The 10,831-nt window shown below is 55.5% G+C and overlaps 1 protein-coding gene across 3 annotated transcripts in view; it reads left to right on the top strand.

Annotated features, from left to right (window-relative positions):
- Positions 1-8,589, top strand: part of ARHGAP32 (Rho GTPase activating protein 32) — a 243,552-nt gene extending 234,963 nt beyond the window's left edge. For all 3 annotated transcript variants that reach the window (XM_058856945.1, XM_058856944.1, XM_058856946.1), the window contains 2 exons: positions 205-1,064; positions 2,143-8,589. In XM_058856945.1, coding sequence (XP_058712928.1) covers positions 205-1,064; positions 2,143-4,383 — 3,101 coding nt within the window. In that variant the 3' untranslated portion in view covers positions 4,384-8,589. The remainder of the gene's footprint in view (positions 1-204; positions 1,065-2,142) is intronic.
- Positions 8,590-10,831: the final 2,242 nt, after the last annotated feature.

Raw genomic sequence — 10,831 nt, forward strand, 5'->3', positions numbered from 1 at the left:
GACAATCTCTTGGGTTTTTTCCTCTTTGTGATGAACTTTGTGCTGTCGAGCAGCGTTTGCCTGTGAGACACAAGTGTTTCACATCAGAAGGAACTGCCACTGTGAAAGTGTGGAGAGCATCTATTTTTTTATAATAGTCGTTAAGGTCACTCTCCATATTGGGTAACATAAAATCACTCTCTCTCTCAATTTTCCCCCCATTAGGAGCAGTTGCCCTCGACTCCCCCCAGGATCCTGTTCCTGTCAGTTCTGTGTCTCTTATCCCTCCTCCTCCTCCGAAAAACGCAGCGCGCATGCTGGCCCTAGCGTTAGCCGAGTCCGCACAGCAAGCATCCGCCCAGTCCCACAAAAGGCCAGGAGATGCTCATGCTGAAAGCACAAATTATGGAGAGGCTGAAGCTGGCACAGCTTTAGAAAAACTCCATCTCTCTGCGGGTGCTCCCGACAAGCTCCACCTGTTCACTGCTCTGCCCGAGAACCGCCTGCACTTCCAGCCCGGGGCACCTTTAGAGCAGGACTGCCAAGCCGGGGAGCAGAACCACCCGCCCGGCGCACCTGGAGGCCAGGAGGCCCCACCTCTCCACACGGGCGTGCCCGGGGACACGCCTGGCAGCAGGGATGTGGAGCAGGAGCAGTGCAGCTTCCACCCCGGCAGAGCGGGGGACAAGGAGCCCTTGGCAGCCCTCGCGGGGGACTGGGAGCACGCGGCCCTCCACGGCCCAGGGCCGCTGCCGGAGCAGGAGCTGCCCGGCACGGACGCGGCTGTGGAGCAGCCCCAGCTGCGCGTGGGCCCGGCTGGGGACAGGCTGAACGCTCCCTGCACGGCCGAGGACAAGCTGCAGTCTCCCTCCGTGGCTCCAGCCGGGGACAAGGGTGCTCCGGCCGCGGTGCCGTACCTGAGCACCCTCCCCAGCACGGCCGCCGAGCCCCGCGCCCCGCCCGGGGCCGCCCCCCAGGCAGATGGCACCGTCCCGCGCACGGTCACGGCCCCAGCACAGAGACAGGAGCACCAGGCAGCCGTGGGACAGGTGCCAGCGGCCAAAGCACCCAGCGGCTCTGGGCAGGTACGTGCTGCTCCCTGCACAGCTCCTCTGAAATGCTGAGCACTGGGAACGTCGGTCCAGATCCAAATGGCAAGGGGGGGCATTTACAGGACACCAGGAGTGATGTGGGTGGAACAGACACAGCCTTGCAGGAAATCCTGTGCTGATTTCCTCAGTGAACATATCAGAATACCCGTTCCCATTGGTTTTAACGATAAAAGTGTCTGCAGGGGAAGCTGACCAAGGGATCAGTAGTTCAGAACTTCTTCAGAAGGAAGAATTTTTGCATCCTTTGACCAGGACCTCTTCCAGCATCCTGGTTAGGCTCTTGTCCAGTCAGCGACAGGATGAGAAGACAGTCTTAACCTGCACCAGAGGAGGTTTAGGCTGGACAACAGGAAGAATTTCTTCACAGAAATAATTAAAGGTGATTAGGAGGGGTGATTAGGTGCTGGAAGGGCTGCCCAGGGAGCTGGTAGAGTTCCCATCCCTGGAGGTGTCCAAGGAGCAACTGGACATGGCACTCAGTGCTCTGGGCTGGTGACAAGGGGGGGAATCAGTCTCAGGTTGGACTCAATGGTCTCAGAGGTCTTTTCCAACCTCAATGATTCTGTTAAACAAAGCAGGTCAGATTTCTTGTGCCAGATTGAAACGTGGAAGTGTTCTGTCAGAAATCCAAAGCCCCTAGCCCATCCTAAGCCCCACAGCCACATTTAAGGCAGGAATTTCTGCTCTGCTGCCCTTCCAGATCTGCTCACTAGGGCCTGGGGAAGTTAAATCCAGGAACATTTTCATTAACATCAGACATTTAAAAGCAGACCACCTAATGAAACAATGAGGGCACCGTGTGAAGAGACAGACACCTCCTCCCTTTCCTCTGGTTTGGCATTTGCAGAGCATGGCCGTTGTGGTGGGTCCCAAAATCTGTCAGTGGCGTCATGCCCTGCCCATGCTGAGAGAGGGAATCTACACGTCTGTCCTTCCCCAGCAAACAAAAGCCAGGCACAGACATGCTGGAATGGAGCTGATTGATACAAGTGTCTGGGATGTTCTAACTACAGAGCTGCTTGTCCCTAACTGTGTGCTTTCTTCCCTGCAGATGTGGAGCACTGCTGCACCTGAAAAGCCTCCGGAGTCCACACCTGGCTTTGTCTCTGAGAGCAGTTCCAGTGCCCGTGGCTCCTCTTCCATGCCCATAGGCCACCAGAGCCACCTGGAAAAGCCTCGAGAGAGCATGAGGGCTCCCCCGCTGCACCTGCGCTCCGAGTCAGTCCCTGCTCCCTCCTCCTACAGCTTCACCCCGCCCGTGCCACCCGTGAGGACGCTGGAGAGCAAGATCGCGGCGGCCATGCACTCTAACAACACGGACACCATCAACAACTCCAACTACCACTCCTTCCTGGCCTCCTCTATGCTGGCCTCTTCTGTGGAGGAGGCGCTGCTGCCGCCGCCACCGCCGCCTCCTCCCAAGCACTCGTCCATGCAGCCGGTGTACGTGCCGCACCCCAAGCCGGAGAGCCTTCCCGAGCCCGTGGGGCCTGACAGCTACCCACACGCCAAGCACCAGTACCGGCCTGAGAGTGTCCCTGCCCACGGCTACCACAGCAAGGTCGAGCAGCACCAGCCCTACCCGCCCCGCCCGGAGCCACCCGTGGCCGCAGGCGCACGCTACGGCTCCTACGGCACGCAGGGCAAGGGCTCTGCTACGGGCCTGCACCCCAAGCCCCGCGGCCGCACTGACTTCGTGTCCTCTGTGAGCCCCACGGGGCTGCGGGGCACCGGCTACGCCGAGGAGGCCCCCCCGTACCCCACCATCCGCAGGGTGCAGTCGCTGCACGTGCCCAGCCCGGCCGCCGCCGCCGCCATCCGCTCCGTGCCCATCTCCCGCACGGAGGTGCCCCCGGACGACGAGCCCATGTACTGCCCGCGCCCCCTGTACCAGTACAAGCCGTATCAGCCCCACTCTGACTACCACGTCACGCAGCTCCAGCCTTACTTTGAGAACGGGCGGGTCCATTATCGCTACAGTCCCTACTCCAGCTCCTCCGGCTCCCCCTACTACGCCGCGGCCGACGGGAGCTTCTATGACCTGGATCCCTACAGCACCGTGCGGGTCCGGCCCTTTCACGGCCTGCCCAGCCGCGAGTTCGGCCCCTACGCGTCCCGGCTGCAGGGCAAGGGGCTGTACCGCTACCCCAGCCTGGCTGCCTACCCCCGGGCAGGGCTCATCAATCACCTGGGCAAAGAGCACAGCTTCGTGAGCAGGGACGTGCCCCCCGCTCCGGACATCAAGCACATGTACATGTCCTGGGACCTGGAGGACATGGAGAAGTACCGCATGCAGTCCATCCGCCGCGAGAGCCGCACGCGCCAGAAGGTCAAAGGGCCCCTCATGTCCCAGTATGACAACGTGGCCCCGCTGCTGCAGGACGAGCTGGGGGGTCTTGACGCCATCCACCTGCGCAGCAAATCGGATCCTGGCAAGAGCGGCCTGCTCACGGTGGCAGAAGGGAAGGAGGGCAGGTACCCAGCCAAGGCAGCCACACCCGAAGGGGATGAGCGTTACTACGGGCAGCACACGGAGCCTGAGCTGGACAGAGCCCACTACCACGGCGGGGGCTATGGGAACGGGCAGCCGGAGAAGCCGTCCCTGCCCCAGAAGCAGAGCAGCATCCGGAACAGGAAGATGCACGAGCCAGGTGGCGGTAGCAGCGAGCACAGGACGCATTTGCAGCAGGAAGCGAACCACAGGCAGCCTTCCGAACCCAAAAATGGGCCCCCCTACCCTGAGTACAGGCCCAAGGGTGGCCCGGAGCCCTCTGAGCCCATGGGCTACCAGCACTCGGGCAGCAAGTACATCCCAGCCAGCCAGGAGACGCTGAGGCTGAACCACAAGGAGGGGAGGCTGGCAGAGGACAGGCCAGACCTGGAGAGGCCCCGAGGCAGAGCGCCCATGGAGAAGCACTCCAGAGACTGCTACAAGGAGGAGGAACACGCTGCCCCTCCTGTGGCACCACCACCCAAGCCCGAGCGGAGCCACAGCCTCCGGATGCGGGAGCACCCCGAGCCCATGGAGAGGGACTCTGCCCTGCTGTACCCCTACCAAACCCTGGGCAAGCGCCAAAGCACGATGACTGTGGTGTCCCAGTACGATAACCTGGAGGATTACCATACCCTGCCTCAGCACCAAAGAGGGGGCTATGCTGGGGCAGGGGGCTTCGTGCCCCCCGGCTTCCCCCACGTGCACAGCAGAACTTACGCCACGGCACTGGGGCAGGGAGCCTTCCTCCCCACAGAGCTGTGTTTGCAGAGGCCTGAGACAGAGGTGCATGTCGAGTGAGCTGGGGGGGATGAGGGATAGAGTCTAAGCAGCCTCTGCTGGACAGTGGACTGTTTTATTTTTTCAGTGATGGAAAAAACCTCCCCAACCCTGCCCCAGTGAGCAAAGAAAATCCCCCCCAGCCCTCCCCCAGCCCCCACTCACTGTTTTTATGTAGTAGAGCTATAGATTTTCATGTAGTTTTGAGCCACCTGGGAGGACAGGGCAGGCTGTTGGCGCACAGGTTTTGCCAGAGGCTGGGTAGGGCTGACACAGATGCTGTTGGGGCAGGGAGGGAAGGAGTTTTCCCTTCCCAGATGTGACAGTGCTGCTCCTCTCCACACCCATGGTCCCATGTGTGATGGGCTGTGCACAATGGGCTGTGCCTGCAGCTCTGTGCTGCTGCAAGCTGCCCACTCCAGGCTGCTTCCCAGGAAAGGGCTGTGGAGGAACCTCGGAGTTCAGCCCCTCAGAGTTACACAGAGAGTGGGGCTGGGGGAGGGCTCCCCAGGGCTCCTCTCCTTGCTGAGGCCCTGCCTGTCCTGTGGGTGTAGTGCACCCACTGCAGCTGCTCTCAGCTGGCTGGGGGCCTGTTTTCACTTAAAGCCTGTGGAATAGGCTCCGAAGCCAGCTCAGAACATGACACGCTCGTTACATTTCTTGCTATTTAACAATCTGCTTCTGCCTACAAGCAGTCCATTTCCTTCACATTTCTCTGTTGTAAGCAGAGGCCAGCTGTGGGAGCCATGTAGGGCAGGTTTGCATTTCTCACACCAAAAGAAATAAAATACAAAACTACACCGAACCCTGCCCCCAGAGCTGGGAACAGCACACCCGTTCCATGCCAGTCTTTCCTCTTTGCTGCAAGGATATCTGTGGCCCAGATGAGCTCATTTCATCCTGTGGCTGGCAACACTCTGTCATCTCACTGCAAAAAATACTAGAAAAATAGATTTTTAAGAATTCTATAGCACTATGTACATCAGGGCCTACCTTGCCAGCTGTGTATGACAAGCTGCATGAGCAGCTGCCCTGGGCCAGGTGCTGCAGCAATTCCATCAGGGAGTGCTCCTGCTGAGCTTAAGCTGGAGGTCTCCAGATTCTCTGCAGCCCCTGAGTTCCAGGCTGGGCAGAGATCCCTGTGGAGTTGTGGCACACAGGGAGCTGTCATGTGCCCAGGTGCAGCTCCCCCAGTACTCAGTGAGTAGGGACAGAAGGCCAGTGCCCTCTAAAATACACCAAAAACAGTGTCCAAGCTGTTGAAAAACTGATATTGTGAAAACAACCTGGCAGTCCCTCGTGCTGCCTCTCAGACTCCCCAGAACTCACACCCCCTGTACAAATAAAGCACACCCATTCCATTAGGTAGGGCTTGCAAGCAATACTGGAGATTTAGCAGTTTTTAAATGTTCACTGATAAATTCCAAGGCCATTCCTGTTCCGTGTGGTTGAATAACTTCTCTACCTGTTTTGAATCTTTAATGTTTTATGAAAAACCTGGAAGTCCTGCAGTTAGTACATGGCTGCTAGGTGGGGTTTCTTGAACAAAAAGTTTCATGGCTATTTTTGGACTTTTAAATCCTAAGGAAAACCTGCTTCTAGTTGCTGACTACTCTGTAGCTGTTTGCTTCTTTTAACCTTGGAGCCTTGTCTGGGGCTGTTTCAGTAACTACCTTCTGGTTCTATTTTATTGTGCAATGCTGGTGTTTTAAGCATTTTGTTTAGAAGAGTTCTCACATGTTACGGAACAAAGTCTGCCAGTAAGAGAAAAGGAAGAATGAAAAAAAAAAAAAAGAAAAAAGCAGCACTGTGATCCAGGTTACCACAATCTCCTTGTGAGGAATTCCCAGGTAGAGGGGTTGGGGTTTTTGGTGAGGGAATGCTTTTTGTAATGTTTTCTTTTAAGGAAAACTGACAGAACTGCACAGAAAGAGGCCATTGGGTGAGCCACCCTGTCTCCACTGGCAGTAATTCCCAAGAAAGGCTGAGCTGCCCCGCTTCCTCGGGAGCCAGGCTGGATTATCTGTGTTCCCAGCAGAACTGTGATGTGCCAGGGCCAGGACCAGCCTCAGCCCCTGATTACCTGCCAGGTCTCCGGTTGAAGCAGGGACAAGTGTTTGCTTCAGGCTATTTGGGATTCAGGTAATGAGAGCTGCAGGTCCAACCTCTCTCTCCATGAAAGCCTTAACTCTCCCTATGCCCCGCAGCCTCCCCCTCCCTCTGCCTGGGCCTTACGTCAGCCAGGACTATCCTGCCACTATGAGGAGCTGGTCCCAGCTCCTGTTAATTGTAAACGCCTCTGGATTTTCCTGCTCGAAGCCACTGTCTCCCTGTAGAGCCCAAGTGCCATCCCTGGACAGCCTCTGCTCCTCAGTGCTGTGCTGCTCCCACAGAGCCGGGCTCTCCCTGCATTGTGTGAAGTGCCAGGTGCGAAGCACCCGCTCATCCCATGGGAAACAAACCCTTCAGCACCTTTCCCAAAGGGCTTCTGGAAGTGCACACCTGTACCCCTAACCCAGAGGGCTGCTGCAAACAGCCTTTTGGGAATGAGAGGAAGAAGACAGCAGAGCAGTGACTCCCAGCCATCTCCCCTTCGGCTCGCAGCCACAGCCAGCTGTGCTCCAAGGGTGGGAGCTCTCCAAGAACCCATGTCCAGCACTGCTGAGCCACAGTACAGAATTAAAAAAGGTGAAAGCACCAGCTTTTCCCAAGTAACATAGACCAACACCTTTGTTTTATCGTGTGTCCTGCCCATGGCTTCAGCAGCATCCTGCATGATCCCGCCCTGCCAAGCCATACAGTGAACTATGCAGTCCTGTTCCTGCTCCTGCTCTGGGCTCAGTCTGCGGGTCCTACAGAGTTTTACGTTCTCATTAACCCCAAAATTCATAGGTGAGGTTGGAAAGGGTGTCATGCATCAGAGTGAGGCAGGTAGGTGACACCAGGAGTCTAAGGTGGGTGAGCTGGAGGATGGTGACAGCCCAGTCCTGTGTCCCAGAGGGAAGAGAACAGGGGGACAGCAACACAAATAATCCTCAAATCCAAGTTTGGTTGTGCTCAGGCTCAGTAATTCCTTGCCTAACCACATCCCCACGAGGTGACAGCAGCTCTGTTCCTCAGCAGTTCCCTCACATGGGCACTGTCTGCATCGTCAGGTGTCACTCCCTCTGTTTCCAGACGAGGGTCTCCCAGTGCATGCAGGAATGGAGCTCCAGGAGTGTGCTCCAGCTCTGGATTTTCACCTCTGCTTTGGAGCAGGATGTGACCCACAGGAGACCTTCCTTGGGAAGGGCAGTGCAGTCATAGGTGAGTAATGAGGACTTGGCCCCTATGAAGTCTTACGTAAAGCATTAATTTCTGATTTTTGCAGAGTCTTATCAGGTGATATCTATATGCATCTCTGAGAACACCCCCACAACTTTGTGCCTATGTCTTTGCAGTGATCCCCCTCCCCTGCTCACCGCTGGGGGGATCAGTGAGGATTGCACAGTGGTAGTAAGTTGCTACACAAAACCAAAACCGACTTGAAAACGTCCTGTTCCTCTTTGACCCCAGAAGGGACAGAACCTCAAGTGTGCTCTGCCATCCCCCAGGCTGGTGACAGGGCATTGACTCGAGTGGTGTGTTAAATGTCAGGAAATCTGGGTGAGAAATTGTTTTCCTTCCCTTTGTTGTGGCGGCTTAGGCATGTTCCTGTTTCCCCAGAGCCCCAGATCCCACGTGAAAGGCATGGTGTGGTGTGAGCCAGCACCACAGCTCCTCGTGTGCAGAGTCTTGCCTTGTCCAGCTGGGGAGAGGGAGGGGGGGAGAAAAGGGTTGTTTTGCCATTCATTTTCCTGCTGTAGAAGACTTGATTTTTCTTTCCCTGAGCCGCATGAGAGGAACATCCCAGGAAGTCTTGGGTTACCTTTGGAGTTCCCTTCACTTTAATTTATAGAGTGTCTTTTTTTGTGAACTGGTGTAAAATGTATATGCCGACAAGCTCATGTATTTTTATGTAAATATTTTTTGTGGTTTCCCCACTTGCCCTTCTCTGTAAATATTTAGAATTCTCATATTCTTCTCACCCTGTATGATGCAGATGTGGTTTTGTTTCTGTTTTTTATTTGTACTGTAATGCAACAATCCAGACTGAGGTGTCTTGTGGTATTAAACAAAAGCAACAGTCCCACTGAGCTCACACTCAGATGTGCAACTTGACAGCATTAATCAAGCCAGGTTAAAAACTACTCAGGTGTGCCTGTGTGTATTTTTTCCTCTGCCTCATTAATTAACAGTGTACTTAAAAAACAAAACAGGAAGAGCCAGCTTGGGGCCATGCCTTGGAGGGAGGGATGCTGGCAGGCAGCTAAGGGTGAAGGAGGTGACTTTGAATTCCTATGCCAAGGCTTGGGCTTATCTGTGCCGTTCCACCTGTGCCCATTGCTGCTTCCTAACAATAAATAAACCTGCCTGGGCTCTTTGAGTGTCCCTTTCCTCTCACCCAGCATGACAGCACGAGCAGGCCCTGGCACTGAAAGCACAGGGCAGATGAAGTCAGGATAAACAGATGGCACAGGCCACCTCCGAGTTGGCTGGGAAGGATTCTGGGCACCGCAGTAATACTGCTCATAGTTAATTAATGGCAAAAAAATTATTAAAGGAAGTGAATTTCTAACATTTTTAACATGGTAAGAAGGAACTCTCACAGTCTTTTCATCCAGTAAATATTATGGACTTTAGAACTGCTGCCAGGAATAAAACCAGCCCAATTCTTCTCTCCTTGGAGGACAGGTGATCTCACAGCTCATGGACATGAGGGGCAGGGGTGACTCCTGCTGTGCAGTCCAGCTCTGCCCAGAGGTTTTGTGTGACTGCAGAGGGGCTGCATTAGGGCTTTAGAAATCTTTGCCTCATCTGCTCCCAAATCCTCACTTTCCAGTCCAGATCTGCTTATTAATGCACATCCAAACTGTGCTGCAGTCCTTGTAAGGTCCCACCAGAAAACCCAGCAACCCACCCCTCCTGCCTGAGCCAGGAATTCCTGCTCTTCCAGAGCCAGGACCAGAGCTGCCCTCAGAGGGGGCAAATAGAAATGGGAGCACTTGGCAAATCTTGACTTCTGAGTTCAGTAGACAAATTCACATCTTGACTAAAGTGCTGGTGGCTGGTCAGGACACTCGGGCTGGGTGGGTAAGGGAACAGCAGGAGGATGAACCCCAGCGGTGTTTCCTCAGGGAGTAGCTCCAGAAGTGACATCCCCAGCTTAGCTTGGCTTGGCCTGAAGTGCTCCAAAAGCAGCACCACGGGCATTTCCTTTAATTCCACCGAGATCCCAGTGAGCCAGGAATTGCAGGCTCGGGGTTGCACACACCAGGAGAGGGCTCGGGTGCCCCTGCAGCGCCGGGAGCAGCTCGGTTCCAGCCGGTTCTCAACCACTGCTGTAAGGATGGAAACTCCATCCCTCCTGGCAGCCTGCCCCGAGCAGCTGAGGTTTGTGGGCAGAGCAGGTTGAAGAAAAGGGAGAAGGACGGGTTTAAATTGTGCCAAAGGACTGGTAGAACCCAGGGCGCAGAATCGCTTTTCCTCCCGAGGAATTTCCAGCAGGCAGCGCTGTTAGACTGCCTTTGCCTCTCAAACCTGACCTAGCTGGCCACTGAAAAGGATGATGATGTTCTTTTCTAGCAGTTTCTGCTCACTTTACAACTCCTTTCGTCTAAGGATGGGTTTCCTTTCAATTTTTTCATGTTAGAAGATATCTGCAGAGTGGTCAGCATCCTGAGGAGCAGCCCCTGTGTGCGTCCAGCCGAGCAGCCTCACTCAGCCCAAATCCTGAGCATCCCCACCAGGAAATGACCTGCAGAACTCAGCAGGGCACTGCTGCTCTCCAGAGCAGCCACTGGCTGTTCCACGGCCCTATCCCTGAGAAACACAACAAAATGTTCATTTCTACATTAAAAGTCGTCCAAAACCAGCAACTGATGGTGGAAAAGCCAGGAAGATGCTCAGTCCTTCCTTCTTCCCTCCAGCTGGTGCAAGGATGCCCTGCAAAGATCCATCATGAGCTCACAGAGCCAGAAGAGCCCCCAGCACAAGCTCTGAGCTCAGCAGCTGCCAGAGCAAGGCTTGGGCAAATACATCCCCAGCCATGCCACGGCTGAGCCTCCCTTCCCACTCCCATTCTCCTTTCCCAAAGCCGAGCCGACTTTTGTGTTCTCACCTTTCCATCACCCAGGGGCTGAGGGGCCAGGCAGGGCAGGGGGACAGAGGTGACTCTGCCCCAAATCCCTCCAACCTGGGAGCTGCTGAGTGCCCCTCTCCAGCAGGGCTTGACAGAAGTTTGGCAGCAGCACAGGAGCGGAGGAGGGATGTGGGAGGTCACCCAAATCCCCTGGATTTCCATTCCTGGTGCAGGAGCTGCCTGCCATCCCCTCCAGAGAGCTGGCACCGAGGGCAAGGATCCTGTCAGCCTGGGAGAGCCACACCTGCC

This window comes from Poecile atricapillus, chromosome 25 (genome assembly GCF_030490865.1).
Source record: "Poecile atricapillus isolate bPoeAtr1 chromosome 25, bPoeAtr1.hap1, whole genome shotgun sequence".
Lineage (NCBI taxonomy): Eukaryota > Metazoa > Chordata > Aves > Passeriformes > Paridae > Poecile > Poecile atricapillus.